The sequence below is a fragment of the Haliaeetus albicilla genome, chromosome 12, assembly GCF_947461875.1.
Source record: "Haliaeetus albicilla chromosome 12, bHalAlb1.1, whole genome shotgun sequence".
NCBI classification, from domain to species: Eukaryota; Metazoa; Chordata; class Aves; order Accipitriformes; family Accipitridae; genus Haliaeetus; species Haliaeetus albicilla.
The window spans coordinates 6,764,138-6,784,192 of NC_091494.1; the positions used below are offsets into that span (position 1 = coordinate 6,764,138).

General features: G+C 51.1%; 2 protein-coding genes across 5 annotated transcripts in view; both read left to right on the forward strand.

The window, feature by feature from the left end:
* Positions 1–13,800, forward strand: part of ARID3B (AT-rich interaction domain 3B) — a 37,152-nt gene extending 23,352 nt beyond the window's left edge. For 3 of the 4 annotated variants that reach the window (XM_069797828.1, XM_069797827.1, XM_069797829.1), the window contains 5 exons: positions 3,285–3,468; positions 4,699–4,958; positions 5,183–5,440; positions 8,329–8,430; positions 9,172–13,800. In XM_069797828.1, coding sequence (XP_069653929.1) covers positions 3,285–3,468; positions 4,699–4,958; positions 5,183–5,440; positions 8,329–8,430; positions 9,172–9,326 — 959 coding nt within the window. In that variant the 3' untranslated portion in view covers positions 9,327–13,800. The remainder of the gene's footprint in view (positions 1–3,284; positions 3,469–4,698; positions 4,959–5,182; positions 5,441–8,328; positions 8,431–9,171) is intronic. The other variant, XM_069797831.1, reaches the window with a different exon arrangement.
* Positions 13,801–15,064: 1,264 nt separating this feature from the next.
* On the forward strand, positions 15,065–19,701 carry LOC138688288 (synaptotagmin-4-like). The gene is made up of 5 exons (XM_069799610.1): positions 15,065–15,171; positions 16,755–17,578; positions 18,058–18,223; positions 18,758–18,924; positions 19,166–19,701. The coding sequence occupies exons 1-5, from the start codon at positions 15,159–15,161 to the stop codon at positions 19,319–19,321; spliced, it is 1,326 nt and encodes a 441-aa protein (XP_069655711.1). The 5' UTR covers positions 15,065–15,158; the 3' UTR covers positions 19,322–19,701.
* Positions 19,702–20,055: the final 354 nt, after the last annotated feature.

Consider the following 20,055-nt stretch of genomic DNA (forward strand, 5'->3'; position numbering starts at 1 on the left):
TCTCCCCTCTGACCTCCAGATCATTAATCCTGATGCTGCCAGATGACAGTAATCCATCATGGCCCCTGACAAGCCTTGCAGCCGCCTGTGAAAGGATCCGCTCGGCTTCAGCATCCAATCGTCCCATGATACTCGTTTTTCAGCCTTTCCTGTTTGAGCGCTGGGAGTTTCCAATAAAGACTTTATCGCCTTGCCTTTCCTAGGAGAGGGGCTGGGGGAGGAGAGGGCTGTGAGAGCAGCCTTTCCGTGCTTCTCAGCTATTTTGCAGTCAGATCCTATGAAACATGCAGAGCCCTGTCTTGCTCTGAAAAGTCCAGTTAATATACCAGCTCCAAAACCCAAATAACCCTTTGCTAGCTCTGGGGGATGTCACTTGGAGTGGTGAGAAAGCATGGCAGGAAAATGATTGCCTCTCCATGCTCAAGTGGTAGAAGGATGGAAGTAGTTTTGTCCCTGCTCTAAAGTTTCTCAGCCCGTGTAAAGAAATTTTATTGGGGGTGGGAAGCTATAGGTTTTCGCTTAGTTTGTAAAGCCACAAATTAAATTTCAGGGCACTTTGGTCTGTGGGTCTTGTTTAAAAGCAAACTTCAGGAAGGAAAGGTGTCAAAGGGTTAGTAACGTGAGGCAGGGAGGTCAGATCTGATTGCTGTTTCTACCCCAGCTATGAGCAGGCTCTCTGGAAATATATTTAAGCCTTTATTTCCCACTGATGCAGATAATGTTTGTCCCTTTCCATGGAGTATTTGGATAAATATACTTGTGTACCTTTTCAAATGCTGAGACGGGAGAATCTATAGAAGAGTAAAACTGTGTTTAGGATAAATGCAGTATATTAAAAAGTAGGTATTTCCTTATACTTCTGTATTAGCAGCTTGTTTGCCTGAGGAGCCTTATCCATGCCCTTCCCTTTCACTCTCCATCTGGTCACTGTCCAAGGAGAGCTGGATGAAAGTCCCTTCTGGACAAGTTAATGCTATTCCCTAAATTGGATTGGGGAAAAGTGGGTGGCTTTGCACGGCGCGGGGTTGCTGGAGGAGTGGGGAAGAGGGTTTTGATCCTGCCCCAGGATACTAACGTCTTTGCTGGCAATGCGGTGCCACTTAGGACACCCCAGCTTTCCTTGCTGCTGGGGCAGAAACGCTGAACTGTTAATGAAGGGGCATTCTGGGGTGGAAAAAACCCACCCCTGGCTCTTCCTAGAAACCTCTGAGAGAAATATTTCCCTGCTTTTCATTTGGAGCTGGCTGGGTGTGACTCTGGTTACTGTGGCTCAGCTGATGAATGATAACTTAAGGCTGGTAACATGATCACTCCCAGCCCTCTGTGTGACTGAAATGACACTGTTAGTGTGCTCTTAATCTTTGCAATAACACACGGAGACAAAATGGTGGCTGAGGAAAAACTGAAGCAAATTGAGGATTGCATTTACACAGGCTGCCCTTTTGGGAGGGACTGGCTCCTGGCTTGGGGCAGCCGGCTGGGATGGATGGAGCCACAGTGCATTTAAACAGTTTGGAAACATCTCTATCTCTGCTCCCTGAGGGAAGTGTCGTCTCTGAAATGCAGGAAGAGGATCTGATGCAGTTTATGAAATTACTGCTTTGTGGACTTTTCTGTTGTGGACAGGGAAGGGGTTGTTTAGAGAAGGCAAGGAAAAGAGGATATGATAGATATAAAATGACAGAGCATGCAGACAAAGCCTGATCAGGTTGCTCATTATGTTTTGTTACAGTTTGAGTTAGTAACTTGGTGAACTTGAAGGCAGCCCTTTTAAAGCTGAAAAAGTTTACTTTCTCTATCCAACATCTCATTAACCTGTGGCAATTGGTACCATGAGCTAATGCATAACAGGCTTCAAAAAGAAGAGAGAGAAAAAAAAAAATTACACTTACATGTATAATGAGGACATCTGCAGAGCTGAGCTGCACTCCTTTTCACTAAACAGAATAAAACCCATTTATAAGGGCCATAAACTGCTCTGCTTCGGGGCATTAACTGAATCGCTGGCTGATGAGCAGTGGCAGAAGTCTCCCCTGTGGGTTGGGTATTCCATAATTGTCCATTGCAGCGCTTCGTAGGCTTTCCTGTAAAGGCTGGTGCTGACCATTGTGGTAGACAGGATACTGACCTCAGATGGATGGCTCTTTGATCCAGGACAGTATTTCCTATGCAAAATAAAAGGTTTGCTACATCAGCATTTTTTCCTCTCTTCCTCTCCTTGCCTAAATCTCATTAGTTTGACCTTTTTAAACCCTGCACGCTTTATCACTTTAAGGTGCTGCTAAAAGGGCACTATCAGGTTAAAAAAATCAGATTTTCTTACCTCTGTTAACCCACAAGATGACAAAACTGAACAGGAAGGATAGAGCTGTTTCCCTGTCTGCCCTGTCTATCCTCGCAAGGATAGAGCAGGACCTTCTTTTGGGCTCCAAAAAGTGTTTGGATGCCTGGTGCTTCTCACAGCAGCCGTGAGGACGCCTGGCTTTGCGGTGTCTGCAGTCAGGCACCCTGATGCTCTGTTACACTGCTCATTTGTTCACCTCCACCATCCACACAATTTCTCTAGCTTTCTTGCAACAAGTTACTGCTCCAGCAGCTGCGTTGCGGTTGCTACCAAGGTACCCATGTGGCCTCATCGGTGTGTCATTTGGGAGCGTGTCAGGGAAGAGGAGTGGGAGGGTGAAAATGCTTTCTGAGAGCAGAAGCTGTAGCAAAACGTTATGCGTGTGCTTGCGAGGGAGGACAGAGGTAAATGTACGTGGGGGAGGGAGGTGCTCTCAAGTGTCGTGTGCCCTTTTCTATCACTGTTCCCAAGCAATACAGGATGGCAGATCCTGGGGAGTGAGGGAGCCAAATCCCAATGTACAAGTAGCTTGAGTTGCCTGGCTGCTCAGCCCCTTCGTGAGCACAAGCAATACAGATTTTTATCTGAGACTGCCCTAGGAGCTCATAAAAAATGATTCCTCTGTGCTGCTCCCTCACCCCTAGGTCTGAATGGTCCCTACTTCCCGTCTTTCTATTTTAGAAGTTGCTCTTAGATGCAGGTTATTATTTGCCTGATAATTGCTTTTGCCTACAGGAAAGGATTTTTCATGAAAAAGACGTGCCATGTAGCTACACTTCTCTGGCTCATTTACTCACCCATCGAGAGACCTCAAGTCAGGCTACAAATAGAGTTGCCTGAATTTCCTATTAGAAAGAAGATCAATAGCCCCAACCTGCCAGTTTTCTTGGCCTCATTTTCTATCTGACTCCATGTTTCCTTCCCTGCTGTTTCCCTGCAGGAACTCCCATCAATCGGATCCCCATCATGGCAAAGCAGATCCTGGATCTCTACATGCTCTACAAGCTGGTGACTGAGAAAGGAGGGCTGGTGGAAATCATCAACAAGAAGATCTGGCGAGAGATCACCAAAGGCCTTAATCTGCCCACCTCCATCACCAGTGCCGCATTTACGCTTCGAACCCAGTAAGTCCAGAGGGTCTAACAGCATGGATGTAAACACAGAGTGGGGATTGGGGAGTGCAAAGCAGGGACTGGGGTGGAAAAATTGGAAGACTAAACTCTACTCTGTGGCCAGGGATGAGCTGATAAATTACTCTATCCATCTCACCCAAGGCTTGCAGTTTTTCCTTTCGATTCCTTCTCCTCTCATTTTTCTTAGCAGTGATTCTTCCTGAACTCATTCCCCTTCCACCCCTACAGTCCCAGCACTAATATGCCATCTACTTGTTTGCTGTGCTCTGCGCCTCCATCCATCCTGTGCCTTTCTTGCCTCTTTGGAGCTTAAACTCCTCGGGGCAAGGAGGGTCTTGCTCTGTCTCTGAAGAGCACTTGGCACAAGGAGGAAGGACGGAGGCCTCCTGATTTGTAGGCATCAAGTATGGACTTGATCGCTGGTATCAGTCTGTTATCACCACTAAGTTGTGGGAAGTTGCACTTAGCACCTACTTACTGTGAGGATTGCTTTTCTGACCTGGGGTACCCCACGTTGATTAGGCAAGAAAAAAAAAAGGAAAAAGTAGAATAAGCAGAGGAAAAAGAATGGTGAAAGTAAACCTACTGTGAAATTTAAGCAACAGGGCAAAGCTGTGCTTTAGTGACTCAAAGCCTGGGCTCTGGGAGTCCACACCCAGCTCTTCTGCAGACTTGGTTTTCTTGGAAGTTATTAGAGCCCCCGAGTCCCAGAGAGGGAAGCTCATTGCCATTTCTACAGCCTTTGGTGCAAATAGGCTGTCTCCTGCGAACGTGTGTGCCAGAATTCAGCAAAAGCAGTAAGGTTTGGTGCTGCCCAATACAAATGACTTGCACAAGGGTAATTCCTCAAACTTCCTTCCTTGCACTAAGGGTTATGGTCCAAGATCTTAATTCTTACAATTTTAGATGGTGTCTCCATTGTAAAGGAATCCTGGATGATTCTTTTCTGCCCTTGTGGGTGTAGTAGTATGTACCTATGTGCTTCCCAGTAAACACTGAGTAAATTCAAAGTTTCTTTGAGAGCTGTGCTTCACACCCAAACTGCTCAATGCTTATTGAACCAAGCGCAGCAGTGGTCGTGATATGCAGACAAAGACTCCAGGCCTGCAGAGGACCTCAGTCTGAAAGTCTTTCTGAATGCAATGCTTGTTGCTGTGGCCTATAATTCCATGTTCTTTTGAGAAACCTACTTGAGTTTCCCTATGCTCACCTCTCTCCCAGGTACATGAAGTACCTATATGCCTATGAATGCGAGAAGAAATCCCTCAGTTCTCCTGCTGAGCTTCAGGCTGCAATCGACGGCAACAGGCGGGAAGGCAGGCGGCCCAGCTACAGCTCCTCTTTGTTCAGCTACTCGCCCACCACCACGGGACCTCCTTCCCTCCTGTCTCCCCCAAAGATCCGCTTCCCCATCATCGGCGTCGCGCCGGGCAGTGGGACCAGCAATCCTCGGGTGTCTCCAGCAGCAGCTGTCAGAAAAGGTCAGCTACTTTTATACTTGCAGCGAAGAGGGTGGCTGGGTTAAGAGGTGCTGGCACTGAAACACAGTTATTTTCCATTTTGCCCACCCAGACTACTTTGGACTTGAAAGTAGTGGGACTTGGGTGGCTCTGGGTTTGCAGAATATTCTGTCTGTGGTTTAAGCCTTGCATGCTCACTTTAGGAAGGGCTCTGGGAGGGACTAAGTGACTCTTTCCTCTTCTAGGTGATGGTGTGCCCTTGACTGTGTCTATGCCAAATCGTATTGCCGTGCCAGTGACCTTGGCTAGCCAGCAGGCAACTGTGGCAGCAAGAACAGCCACCCTAGAGCAGCTGAGAGAGAGACTGGAGTCAGGAGAGCCTCCAGAGAAGAAGGTCTCACGGATGACAGAGGAGGAGCAGCGGCTTGTCCAGCAGGCTCTTCAGCGCAACCTGTTCAGCATGGCGCGGCAGATCCCCATGAAGATCAAAATCAATGGCAAGGGTAAGCAGCACCTCTAGATACACAAAAGGTCTTTGCAGACTGCAGCAGGGAGGGAACTGCTCCCAAACTAGGATGTCAGACACCTCTTTACACAGCTTTGATTATCTCTCTGGGTACCAGGTAGAGGTTACTGTCAAGAAGCTGTTAAAATGGAGTACAATAGCTGCAAAGCTAAAGAGTAGTAATGTTTTGTTAGGTTTTATTTACTGCTGCTGTTTTTATTTTATTCTTGTTGATGCATAATCCAGTATCATCTGAATCCAGCCTGAATTCAGAAGCACCCTAGCTGTGTTCAGAAAGCTCTGCATCTAAGCTGATAAAACCCACTTGACCCATACAACAAGACCCTTACTCTGAGCTTATGACCTCCTGTGTTGATCACAGTGAGATTGCTTCAGGACTCAAGCTGTTATGTCTCCGCAGAACTTGCACAGTGGGGAATTAGCAGTTTCAGTTGATGCTAGCTCAGTTGTCCTTGCAGTGGTGCTCTGTTGCATGCTGTAAGTATGCTCCTTCCTTCACGGGAAGCATATGGGTTGGCTGAAATCGCTTTGGGCCACATATCTGCCCCCCTCATGTTTAATACCTGGTGTATACTTCAGATCTGAGAGCATGGTTTAGCCTAGCCATAGGCAGTCCTGTGATTCTGCAGTCCATAAGATGACTTTCGGAGGGCAAGCCCATCATGTGCCAGATGCTCAGCTTTCCACTGCCCTGCTCTGAGCCTCATGCCAGCATTGTGCTGCAGGGAATGATTTTCTGTCCTTTCCTGGTGAGGAACCCTTTTAATTGATCGTGGAGGTAACAGCTTTTTCCATATGGGTAGCAGACTGCAGGAGATGGGGGAGAGAGATGCCCAGCTTTTAGGAATCCTTTGTCAGGTGTGATGAGGAGGCCACGAAGACCTGTGTATCTGCAGAGGGACCTACCCATCACAGGGCTTTTAGCAAGTCAGGTGATTTCTACCAACATCTGCTGCAACCCTACACACAGCCTCCAGGCAAAGAACTCCTGGCAAGGCTGGGTTAGAAGGTCACATATAAGCAGCATTCATGGCCTGGGAAATGCACTCCTGAAATGCTTTGTAAAAGGGGAGTCACCCTGTAAAGGTCACATTGTCAGAATCAATACTGTTATGTAGTGGCTTCAAAAGCTGATTAAGTGCTGTAGCTCCCTTACCTGTCCCGGGGGCTGCACTTCACTGGACAGCAAAGCCTCAGAAAATTTCAGTCCCAACAGCTGCTTCCTCCAAACCTTTTGATCCGTCAAAATTAAAGGTCTCAGACCCCTTATTAATTGTACATTTGGATGTAGGCACAAGGCCAGGCAAGTTTGGCACAGCTTAGAAGAAAGGGAAGAGTTGTTCTTGAGGCCTTTGCTAGCAGTGCTGGTAAATGCTTTATTGAGATGCTTTGCCAGCAATATACATGGCAAAGGGTCAAAGCAGGTTCCTCTTTGAAGCAGCAGCAGCTTCCTGCAGAGTTAAATGGGATTGGGACTTCACAGTTCCTGACAGCTGTGCATCCACCTAAACTGTACATTTACGTAAAAACAAAACAAAAACGAAAATCATGAGTAAAAGGGAATACAAATTTTATCAAGTAATGTTCATTCCCTCCCATCTCACTTTATTTTTTTTCTCTCCACCCTGAACTTCCTAAATCAAAATGCTAGGAACAATTTTAGTCTCTATAAATAGTAACAGGTTGAGGACTGAGGATTCAATGATACTATTCCCACCTTTGATAGCTGACTGTGGGCAAGTCTGTCCTGTCTTTTGTGCCCTAATTTTCCCAATTACAAAATAAAAATATTGTGCTTTGTAAAGTGTTTTGAGAGATGCTGTTGAAAAGGACCGCATGAGCTTATCACAGCTTGATAGCAACGTTTAGGTTAAATGCTAACAATGTCCTTAGCATTCTTTACAGAGACAGTGGATTTTCTTGTCCTAGCAGACTTGAAAGGAGCTAAAAACATGCATTTTACCTGCAATGTCAGAGCCTGAGTAGAATGTCTGCCTAATCTCTCTCTGTTTTAATAGCCCAATGCCCCAAAACCAACATAGGATCGGCTGGTAACCATGATACGGCTGTGCAAACTGTAAGCGTTGCATTCGTGAGCACAGAGAAGCAATCCTGCAACCCAAGCTCACAGTTACGGGTTGCTTAGGTTGGAGGTTCCGAAGCGCCTAGGAGAGTTTGACGTTCAGCTCCCCTTAAGTGTCAGTGCCAATTGAACCCCTGCTCTGCACTGACGCTTCCAGAGCTGCCCATCATGGCTTAGAAAGGATTCCCCAGGCTGAGGACAGGGGAAAAAAAAAAACAACAAAAAAAACAAAACAAACAAAAAAACCCCCCAGATTTCACATGCGCTGTAGGGGTAGCCAAGCATAGTGTTCCTGGGTTTGAGTCCTTGGTGCTGTGAGTAGTCCCCTCCCTCCAGCGGCTGCTGGAGCTGCTGCAGTCTGAGCCCTGCACAGGGAGTCACACCAGCTCCTGGAGAAACTGCCACCCCCCAGCAAAGGGGTAGAGGACTGTGTGTGTGCTCCCAGTCTGCTGCAAACACAGCCACAATCCAGCCAATTTAAATGTGGTCTTGTCTCGTGTGCTGGCAGCTTTTTCTTTGGAGGGGATGTTAATTTGGCCATCCAGCGTGCGAGTCGGGGAGAGATTTGCAAATGCCAGAAGGCTCCCAGCCCATCCTGAGTTCACACTGAAGCACTTAAACACCTGTGGAGACTTGTAATAGAACTGGAAGTGGACATCATGTGGGGATTTCCTCACCAAAGAGGAGACAAAAGGAGGGCTGTGTACAGCTTTGATCATTGGTGGATAGTGCAGGGAACAGGACAGTTACTCTCTAACTCTGCATCTCTTCTTTCTTGAAAGAAGATAAACCTGACTCAGCGGCGGCGGCAGCACTGAATTTGTCACCTAACGGCATTGGGAGTATTAACATGTCAGTGGAGATTAACGGCACAATTTATGCTGGTGAGAAAGAACTGCTCCTGGGGATGGGTAGAGAGCCAGGATGGTGGTGCAGAGTAGGACGTGGAGAGGGTGGTGTGCTCCCAGGGGCTGGTCTTTGCCAAAGTACAACACACACAACCTGTCTGGCTTAGAAAGCTCAGTAGGAAATGATTTCTGTCCTTTTTTTTTTTTTTTTTTTTTTTTGGTCCTAGGCAGTCAAGATGAATGCCCTTTCCTTTTGGTGGTGGTAGTATTTTTTAAATCTAAGGGAAGGGACTTCTATAGAAGTGTTAATAGGAAGGAGTATTATCCCTCTTCTGCTGAGGAGTGGCTTTACTCAGCTTTTCCTCACGCAGTCCCGGGAATCACGAATTGTTGTCCCCTGTAGTGCGCTCAAGCCATTTCACTTCTGCAGGTCACACACACGCATGTTTGCACAAAGCCCAAGTGGGAGGCCTGGCACTGCAGTGCCATGAAAGTTGTTTCTCTCCTCCAAAGGTGTTGAAGCTACTTGGGATTTTTGTCTTCTGTAAGCACAACATCCCTGTGACAGAACAAGTCCCGGGGGATCCCTTCTATATCCTGGTCACCATTGACCCTCTGATCTGCCTCCAAGCCCTCTTGTCTTGCGCTCAGCCTCTTTCTGTTGGGATGTGATCTTTGGGGTTGGATAGACTGCCCTTTGCTCTGTAACCTATCCTTGTCAGCCATGCCACCCCATAGTCCCAGTAACCCTTTTCTTTACCTCTCTCTGCCTTGCAGGAGTGCTCTTTGCCCAGAAGCCAGTCGTCCATCTCATTGCAGGCTCCAGCACCCAAAGTTCCTGCAGCAGCAGCAGCAGCTCCCACTGCTCTCCCAGCCCTACCTCATCCCGGGGAACCCCCAGTGCAGAGCCCTCCACCAGCTGGTCTCTCTGATGGACGGCTGAGCCTGCTGTCTCTCACACTGGCCTCCGGCAGCTCTTCCTCTCTGCTCTCAGCAGGGAGCGAGCCGGGAAGGAGTCGCACAGATTACCTCATCTCAAGGAACCTGCTTTTGTGGTTGGCCAACAGCAAGATGATGATGATGCTGAAACCTTTCCATGCCAGCGAGTTTTTCTTCATCGTCTGTTTGTCCAGCCTTTTTCTTTGTTCTTCCCCTTTCTTCCTCCCTTTTGCTTTTTGTTTTTTTTCTCCTCCTCCCAGGGTTTGCTGTGTTCCTGTTGGGGGGTGGGACATGGAGGGGGGGGGTATGCCTGGCGTTTTTCAATCAGGGATCGTCTCTAGGAGCTGCGGGTTGAGAGATGGCTGAGACGTCACCAAGGCAGGTGGAAAGAGCTGGAGTTGGGGCGGGGAAACTTGGTTCTCCTCGAACCAGTAGCCACAAGGACTCTTCCCACAAAACAACTCCGTGTATTGACAATCCTAAGAGCCGGCGGGGTGCCTTGCCCCTGTCCTCCCATGGCTTGTGCTGCAGAAGGCCAGGCGGCTGCAGAGCAGGCAAGCTTCCTCGCTTTTCTTCTTCAGGCTCTGTCGTGGTCCGGTGTTCATATGTCCTCCTGTAGAACACATGGTCTTGGCTTGTGAGCCTCCTTCCCCCTCTCCGAGGTCTTGGCAAGAGGGGAAGGACTTTCTCACTGCAACGTTTGACCCATAGACACATTAAAAACCTCTCGATCAGCTGCTTCCTTCTCCTGGCTGGTGCTGGCCTCTTCCCTACTGTTGCCTTCAGGCTTTCAGCCAAGTTTTAAATGTCCTCCACCTTGTCTCTCTCCCCTTGAGGAACTCATCCCGCTGACATTTACCCTGACAGCCTGAACTTACTGTGGCTTGCTGCTTTGATCTTCTGCCCCCTTGACACAAAAGGGCTGTCATTTAGGTTGATCTAGGCTTCCTGGAGCAACTTCCTTCTCATAAGGTGTCTTTCAATAGCCCCTGGAAGCTCTCCACATCCATAGGCTGAGAAAATAGAAGGTGATATTTGAAATCTAATTCAGTGGGGCTGTGGTGCGTGTGTAGGCATTGCAGTTAACGTTACACACGCGTCTTTTCGTTGGTCTCTGAACAAGCCTACAGAAAGCCGGTCCCCTTCAAATTGTACATGAGCGAAAAGAAAGCAGCTCTCAGTTGAGTAAGACCTTTTGCTCTCCTGGATGGAAGCAGAGGAAAGGAAATCAAGCCCCTCCTTGCCCTTTCCCCTCAAACCTCCAGTTGAAAGCAAGCAAAGGCTGGCCCTGGCTCTCCCATGTCTGGAGCCAACCAAGCTGACTTAGTGACTCCATGAAGTCAGCTCCTGCTCAGGTGGCCTCATTCTGTCCCCTCTCTTCTTCTGGCCTTTCCCACACATGCTTTCCCCAGCCTGGAGACCAGGTCCAAGCACCATCCATCCTGCCTTGGTGACGTCCTTCCTATCCTTCAGGCCCAAGTCAGGTTTTTTTGAGCAGATGAAATACCTCAGATATGTACTTGTTGTTGGGTTTTTTTTGTTTGTTTTGGGTTGGGTTTTTTTAACCTCTTCAGGAAGTATTGGCATATCTTATCGCTTGTTTTTTATATGTGGTTTTGCTGACATTGTGTTTATTTTTTTTATTTTTAATTGTATCACCAAAGACAGAAAGAAAAAAAAAAAAAAGACTGAGCAGCAGTGGCTTCCCTGTCCTTTAGGCCAGCAGGAGACAAGCTGAACAGCATTGTCCCAGGACATGTGCGTGACACAGGAGGGCAGGTAGAGGTAGGAAAAGAGGGCAAGAGCAACTGCTTGCTTAGAAGATCTGTCCTTCACGTTGGACGCGAGGGTGTCTCCAAAGTCCCTGTTATTTTTCCAAGCTCCAGGATCTGTGCTTACCTTTAGCAAAGCTGCTTAGTGCAGCTGGGAGATGACAGCACTACTTACACTACAGATTGGCCAAGCCTCTTGCAGGAAGGTGGTTTCTGGCACCTGAAAGCACAGCTTGGTCTTGTGGTGCTGCACCCAACCACCTCCTCAGCTGTGCTGGGACTTTGTTATCCCAGACACAGCTAATCCTGTCTACACTACAAGACTAAGCCATGTTTGGTAGCCTTTGAGAGAGGCACCAAAATAAGAAGTTACTCTCGTTTTTCACCTGTACGTAAGTGTCTCTGTAACAACCACCTGAGCTAGTAGATGTATTATGATCTAAGTGAAAACCATGTTATAACTCCAGAGGTTCAGCCTGCTAAAAATCAAGTTTCCTCGAGTGTGGTGGGCGAGTTGCCATGTGTCATTCCAGTATGAGAAGAGAAGGTCACCTTTTAACTGCTCCTGTGGGTGAGCAGAGCTGTTGGGAGCATTTAGCTCTGTGCAGGACGGGAGGCTCGAGGCACTGTTGCTGTTACAGGCTGTGCCTGCCTGCACTGCTGAGCCCAAGCTTAGCCTAGAAGAGCTGAGCTGTGAGGACTTGAGCCTGTCCTAGTATTCTGTGAGACTTTACAGGTCCAGGGGAGATGTCCTCCTGCAGTACTTCCATTAGCCATGGCACAGTCGAAGCTGTTTATTTTATACTACTGAAAAGATCATGGCTTTAAAAAACACCAGGCCAGATACCACCACAGGAAAACCCTGTCAGCAGCCTGAGGATTGGACTTAAAAATGTACATAGAAAACGAAACAAATAATCCTTCCTTTAAACTCTCAAATATCAGGTTCTCTGTTGTAATCCCCAAGCACTGCTCGGCTGGGCTGCTGCTCTGTCCTTGAGAGCTGAGTGCTTGTGCTAAGGCTTGTGTAAACCACAGGCGGGACCTCCGAATTGCAAGAGGCTCTGTGCTCTCTATACAATTAGTTTATACACTATGACTTGAGTTATCCTGCTACCCAACAGCGTGAGGACTTGGTGGGAGGAAGCAGGAAAGTGGGTGAGAGTGCACATGTCCTGAGATAGATGCTGCTCCGAGATGTCCCATCTCCAGCTGCTTTTAGCTAGAGTAATGGCCACCCGCCGGGCATGGGAAGCTGAGCTGCTCTTTGGCTTCAGGGCTTTTGCTTGGCAGATCCTGCAGGCCTCCACAGCATTTCATCCTCGCAGGCTCGGAGAGGATTTTCCAGACTCTGGGGCTCATTCAGATTGGTTTTTTTTCCCTTTTTTGTTTTCTTTTGGTTGGGGTTTTTTTGGGGGGTGGGCTTGGGGGCTGTTTCCTACAAGTGGGACTGGGGCACTTTCTGCTTTTCCTTATGCTTTTTTCTCTGGTCCTGGGGAGCAGAGGTTAGTAATGGGTGGTTTTGCTTATGTATCACATGCTAACATTGTGTTTTCTTGCACAGAAAGGCACTCGAATCACTGAACTGCTAAACAGCTTTGACACTACTAGAGTATTAATGTTTATAAGCTTTACACAACTAGACTGGAAATAGACAGGGACTAACAGATTGTTTTGTATCCAATTCAGGGAAAGAATCAAGTTGGGATGCGTAACAGATACCTCAGTAAAAATAAGCTGCAACAATAAACTGGTCCTTTCTCAGTACACAATGATGAGGACCGGCCATTCAGACTGTGAAGAGTAACCCTTTCCCTCAGCCCGGCTTTGATACTGGCAGTTGGCTTAATGCATGTTTCGCTGAGCTCCAGATCTCCTGCTGAGCTGCCAGGCTTTGGGGACAGGGTTATGGAAACCAGCAGCAGAGATGGGGCAGAGGAGCCAGGAGCCGGGGAAGGCTGAGCAAGGGTGGTGGATTGCTCCCCCTCTCCCCGTCTCCGCTTCATTTCACTCGACTGTGTTCGATTGTATAGTACTCAGGGGTTTTGATACTGCGGGTAGGACTGTTCCTCGCGTGAAGTGCTCCGCTTTGCAGTGTGGCTAATTCTCTCTCAACTCCAGACCAGCGAAGGTTTTGCAGTGAGCAGCCAAAAAAAAAAAAAGCCCCCAGCTTGCTTCTGTGCAGCCTTGATGCTTCTGTTTCAGGGGGAGATTTGCCAGCTGGGTTTGATGCCCAGCTGGGGGGGAAAAAAAAAAAAAACAACCACAAAACAAACCCAAACCTGCTTGTCCTCTTCCAGCAGATCCCAGTTTATGGTGGGATTGAACAAAGTTTGTGAGCTGGGAAAGGGGGAAGAGGTGAGGGGGGAGGCTGCGTGCCTGCTCAGCTCCCAAAGTGAATGTGAACGTGTCACACCAAGTCCTTTTGGCCGCGTGTGTGTTCTCCAAACGGATTCAGATCAGAAGATGTTTTCACCAAACAGCTGCAGCAGCCTTGCTACTAGTTTTCTTACCTATTTAAAAAAAAAATAAAATAAATAAATAAAAAAAAGAAATGTGATAGCCTAGGCGGTGGATAAATACCTCAACGTCTCCTTCCAACAAGTGTCTGTATATGTTGTTGTTGGGTTTTTTCTATCTTACTCGTTATCTGAATGTTTATATTCCAATAAACTTCTACCTCTTCACATGGTGACCCCGCAAGCCTGATTTGTGGCCACGCTGTTTCACTCAAGTGTGAGTTTAAGATTTCCCAGACCCTTCTTCATCCCAGGAAAGTATTCCCAGAGGCTGGGTCAGCCTAGGTGAGGTCTGTGTCCTCACAGGTCTCTATGCTCCCAGTTTGTAACTTTGTGGGGACAACTGGGCTGTAAATTTTATCTGGTGTGATACAGTTTTGGAGTGGTGGCTAGAAACGAGCTGGATACCTGTGGGGTGAAACGATCGGGTTTCCAAGTTAGATCCTGGCTGGGAAACCCCCTCTGCACAGCTCTGTGGGAGAACAGACATTAAACAGATGTGTTACACTGGATCTCCTTTCCCAGGTGTTGCTGAAGGGCTCACACCTGCAGCTGTACCTGCCTGTGTCCCTTACCCAGCTCCATGAGGGCCAGGCTGGGGCAGGAGCTGCTCTCCCAAATCCCTCCTTCGTCACCACCTCCTCTGCAACAAAAAGGACATTTAATGCTTCCCAACAGTTTTGCTATTTACACAGCACCTAATGTTGTTTTTCTAGTTATTGAACCAGTTCGGCAGTTGGAGAGGAACTGGTTTCCAGCCCTTTTCGTACCCACGTTTCCAATGCCTTGGTGTCTGGGTTTGTTTTGGCCGGCAGCCCGTCTGTGGCGGCTGGGTGCTGGGTTGGGGCCCAGCGCATGACCTTTCCCATCCTCCCACCGAACTTGCCCCATTCCCAACATCCCCACGCCACAGAGTTGGAAACCTCTCCCTTCCCACTTCCACACTGCCTGCCTGTCCCTCCATCAGCATCTGGCTGCAGGGCAGACCCACGCACAGCTGTGAAACACCCATCCAACAGCGGTGGCTGTGCCGGGGCTGCGGCACGTGGTGACATGGTCTCCCCGTGCTCAGATCCACCTTGGGCTTCCTCGCCGTGCCCTGTGGACAGGGTGGGATGCTGTAAACCAGCAAGTTGTGTCTGCTTTGAGCATCCCCACTGCGTCTCTGCAGAGGATGGGCTAGCACGCTTGCTGGCCACAAAATGTGGCTGGCTGTTGGTGTCTCTGCTGATTTTGCTCCACGCTGTGCGAGAAGAGCCATTGCCTGTGTTTTATGGCCCCCCCCCCCCCCCGCCACCCCGAGGATCCTGGTTATTGGAGGAGAGCGGGCTGGCAGAGCCGCTTGCCTCACCTGGGCTCCGACCCCAGCCTATCCAGGCAGTGGGCAGGTGAAGGCAGAGCCTTTCTCCCTGCGTTTCCTCCCCTCCTGCCCACTGGTGGGTTTGGCTTTTCCCAGCTCCAACTTTTACCCATGTGAGCTCAGCTGAGCCAGCTCAAGGACTCGCCTGTCCTCACCTCTCACCTCAAAAGCCAGATGCCCGAAGCAGGTAAGGTAGGTTCCAACAATGGCGGGGGGGGCAAACACCCTTTGTGCACAATGCCGTGGGGTTTATCCACCAGCAGCCTTAAAATCAGAGGTGGGAAGGTGCCGGCCCCGGTGCTGGGCTGGAGGGGGTTCTCCCCCGGCTCCAGGGGTGCTCAGAGACTTGGTCTCAGGTGAGGGGGGACTCCGTGGTAGTCACCCCAACCTCACCGCCGAGGTCCGGGACAGCCCTGCAGCCCGCCCAGCCTCCACCCCTGTTAGCTGCTTTGGTGCAGCAGGTCCCTGTGCAGCATCCTCCAGCCCCGGCTGACCCAGCACCCAAAAGCAGGCACCCAAAGGGATCCGATACACCTTCCCTGCTTCGCTCTATAGACCAGTGTGGGTCTGTACACCCTGGGTGACTGTGCTCCAACCCTCCCAGCTCACCTTCCCAGGGCTGGACGGCTGTGGGCATTGGCAGCCGTTGTTTGGGCTGGAATATAATCCTCCAGGCAAGTTCACATCCCAACCCCCTTCGCTCCATCCCTCCCCTAAATGCCACCATTCACTGCTCATCTCAGCCACAACCTCGCTTCCCTAACAAATAACAAAGGGCTAAAGAGAGCCCAGTGTGGATTAAAGCATCTGGATAGGAAAACCCTACCCCCATGGTGTGAGACAACGCTTGCTTTTCTCTTTCAAACATTAAGATCCCTCTATCGAACCCGGCTCAGGCTCTGGCAGAGTTTTGTCCAGACCCTGTTCTCCATAATCCCTCACTGCAGGGCTGGAGGTGAAGCCAGCACCAGGCACAGGGAGGCTTTGCACTGGCACAGCAACATTTGCATCGGCGCTTGTTGCCCACCTCCAAAACCCAAGTTTCCTAAGAAACTTCAGCCCTGATGTTCAGGAGTTTGGTTCCCTGGCCCTTAAATGACCGATGTGCAGAGATGCCACCCTGCTCAGCTGCTGGGGAGCCCGAAACCCCACGGGCAGCCCCACAAGGAGGGATAAAGTCCAGCTCATTGCCCACAGGACACCGGTCCTCTGGGCACAGATCGGAGAGGAGGTTCCCCCTCTTTTGGGGCCAGTGTTGGGTATGTAACACCTTCAGGACTGCTGCCACTTTGAATGCAGCATGGACACCCCCAAATCCTCCCCTTGCAGGTGCCCCCGCTCCCCTCCAGCAGCACCAATGCCTCCCTGCCCATTTTGTGCCCCCACCAAGCAAGCAGCTAATCGTTGGTCGTGCCCAACCTGTGTCAGCCCGGCAGCGGGGCTGATAAAAACCGCTTTTTCCATAGCCCTTATCGTCCCCAGGGCAAGGCCAGGTTTGTTTTAGCCTCGCCAGAGCCAGACTGATGTCAGGCTGCTCACGCCCACAGATGCTGAGCACAGCCCTGGCCCTGCTGGCTGCTCTCCCACCTTCTGGCTTTGGGATGCTCCAGTTCAATCCCAGCTTGCAAAGATATGGGTTTGGTCACAGGCACGGCAGGGGAGGTGGGCACCCAGGTCTTGCTCTTTGCCGTTGCTCCATCACCCATGGAGAGCCATGGTGGTGCAGCCCCGGTGAGATCCGCCACGGTAACCGTGCCCATCTCTCTCCAGTGCATTCGCAGGTCTTCCTTGGCACAGGGCTGGCCCTGCTCTGCCTCAGCATCCTCCTGGGCTGTGCTGTGTGCTGGCAGCGTTGGCGGCGCCCGGGCCCCCGCCTCGGCTGGGAGAGGGAGACAGTGGAGCTGGGACCCGCTCTGCCCACCAGGACGGTGCCGGTGCCTGTCCAGCAGCACTACAAGGAGGTGGCAGGAGAGATGCTGAGTGCCCAGGTGGAAGAGCGATCACCAGCATCCCACCGGGGTTTGCTCCACAGCAGACCCTCCTCGCCCAGCCTCCCCTTCTCCCCAAAGCTGGCAGGAGCGTGGCAACACTGCTGCACCATCTCCAGAGCCAACCTCCTCTGCAATGAGGAGAGCCCGCTGGTCCACCCCATCCCGGGACCCCCCACCCTGAAGCGCTCTGGCACCGGCCCCAAGCAGTGTCCCCGGCTCCACTGTGACTTGTCCTACTCGCCGGCCGAGGCCACGCTCACTGTGACGGTCCTTGGCGTCTCCCACATGCCCAAGGGGCTGCAGAATGGCCGAGGCTCCTACGTCAAGGTGTACCTGCTGCCGCAGCTCCTGGTGCGCCGGTGCACAGCATTGCAGCGCGGCAGCCTCCACCCTGCCCACTGGGAGCCGTGCCAGTTCGGCCGGTACAGCCTGGAGGAGCTGAGGAGCTTCACCCTGCGCTTCGCTGTCTATGCCAGGTTTCGCAGCCTCAAGGACTCCTTCGTGGGAGAGGTCCTCTTCCCCTGTGCTCAGGCCACCTGGGACCCCCAGGCATCTTCTAGCTACAGCTGGGAGCTGTCGAGCACCAAAACCAAGCTCAGAAAGGTCAGGACAGCAGCGGTCTCCAGCAGGAGGGGTTGTCCTCGTGTTTTGGCTGAGGTCTGATTGGTCTCAGTGCCCTAAAATTCCACGGCAAGAGCCAGAGCCTCCTCCAAGCATCACCCAGTGGGAGGCAGCGGGAGAGATTGAAGGCACTGAGACAAAGGCCCCCATCCCCGCAGTGTCCTCCCTTCTGGTACGGGTTCATGAGCTGCCCACAATTAATATCCACCAACCGTAGCAAGCAGCAGAATCTCTGCTCAGGGGCTTCACTGTGGATGGGGATGCTGGGGTGGAAGGGGTAAATGCAGAGCTGGCACCACCTTTACGGTGATGGTAAGCATCAAATTTGCCTTCTTGACTCATTTTTGCCCTTTCTTGACCCACCCGTAGCATAAGTGGGAGACAAGCATCCCTGAGTTGGAGGGGCTGGATAAGGTTGGAGAAGGTTTCATGGCATCTCCTGCCCTCTCATCTCATTGCAGTGTCTCAGTGTCCACGACACGAGCCGCAGCATCCTCTCCTCCCCACCCAAATCCCTCGGCCAGCTCTTCCTTCTCCTCCAGTACCAAGCTCTGGCCAGCCGCATCAAGGTGCTGGTCCGCAAGGCAGAGCACCTGGGCCGTCTCTCCTGCATGCCAGGAACACCAGGTAGGGCATGGAGCATGGACCAGGGGGCAAGTGGATGCCCAGGTGGACACAGGGAATGGCTTCTCCTCCTTTTGCGTGGCAGATAGTCTTATGTCCTCTTGAACTTCTCTTTCCTAAGCAAAATGAGTGCAAGCAGCACAGCTAGGATCTAGATATCTCCAATATGGCCCCAAAATGCTTAAAATATACACATTTATGGTACAAAAATAGCATGTGGCTTTCTGTCGTGCTGGCTGTTGTCATCTCTGGCTCCCCCAGCTCATGCGAAGCCTGGGACGTGGGCAGGGATGCAGGCTGCAGACTTTGGAGGTCCTTGCTCCCGACCAGGGAGGAGTACGTGCAACCAAGATGCAGAGGACCTCTCTGTCCTCTCCCCACAGCTTCGCAGAGCCCTGTGGAGGTCCTGTAGCCCCCCGGGCACCCTAATTTGGCTGCCCATGCTGTGCAGGAGTCTGGTGTGCAAACCTCCAGCCTTCCCGCATGATGTGTGTCCAGAGCAGGCCCCTCTCACCAAGGCTCTGTCTCCATTTCCAGGCCACTACATCATCATCCACCTTTACCACAATGGCCACATCATTGACACCAAGGAGACCAAGTCCATCACTGGCTACAACCCTGTCTGGAACATGCCCTTCCTCTTCAACCTCCCCGCTGGGGACATCCAGCAGCAAGAGCTGTCCTTGGAGTTCACTGTCATGCAGGTGAGCAGGACAGAGGGGACCATGGCTAAGAAGGTGGCCTGGATCACCCATGCTCAGGAGCCTCTCCTGCAACCGGGGAGTCTTAGCCCCCACTTGCGGGAGGGGTACAGGCAAGCCCAGAGGAGCTATTTCTTGTTGCCCACAGGAGGTTGCTGGGGTGGGATTGCTCTTCTTGGGGTAATGGGGTTTACTAGCTCTGCTTGAAGGCCACCAGCTATGTCCCATGCTGCTTCTGTCACAGGCTCGCATCTACACCCGCAGCTCCCCACTGGGTCGCGTGCAGGTGGGTCCCCGCGCCCCTGGGGCCGGGCTGCTGCACTGGAGGGAGATGTGCAGTCAGGGACAGCTGGAATCGGCGCGGTGGCACTGGATCCAGCCCAATGCCCTCAGATCCTGATCTTGCCCACAGCCCACGGGCAGGGCTCGCCCGGGACTCAGCTGCTCACAGGAGTGAGCGAAGGGGGATCGATCTCCGAGCCTTGGAGAGGTGAGGTCTTGGGGGGCCACCACGGTGGTGGTATCTATTGCCCCTTCTAGCCCACCATCACCAGTCCACCCTTTCCACCAGTCCCACAGCAGTGAAGACCATCACCAGACCCTTCCCCATCCCCACAGGCTGGCACACACCCCGCTCTGCTCCTCGGTGAGAAGAACCGCAAGGGCTAGCCGATATCGTCCCAACTCTCCTTGCGCCAGTGCTAAAGGTGTTCATCGGCATTTTTAATTAATTGTTGGCCCAAATGAGTGGTTTGATAAATAAATAAAGAGGTCAAGCGTGATTGCACGTGTGGATTAATTGAAGCCCTTTCCTACCCTGGTGTTCTTTGCTCAGCCGTGCTGTGGGCCGGCAGCACCCATGGTCCGGCTTTGGGAGCCAGAAATGTCCTCCAGAGAGGTGGCCTGGGTGGGAGGGGATGGTCACCTACTCATGGGGCAGGAGGGAGCAAAGCCCCATTCACGTAACCTCTGCGTGGTGCTAATCAGTAAATAAGCAGGATTGAGGCCCTCTCCAGGCAGATTAACTGGACACGGAACCTCTTCCACCAGATCCCCCCCCCCGGCCATGACCCATCTCCAACCCCGAGGGCAGGTCCCCATGGGGACAACAGCAGCTCTCAGCAACATTTGGTA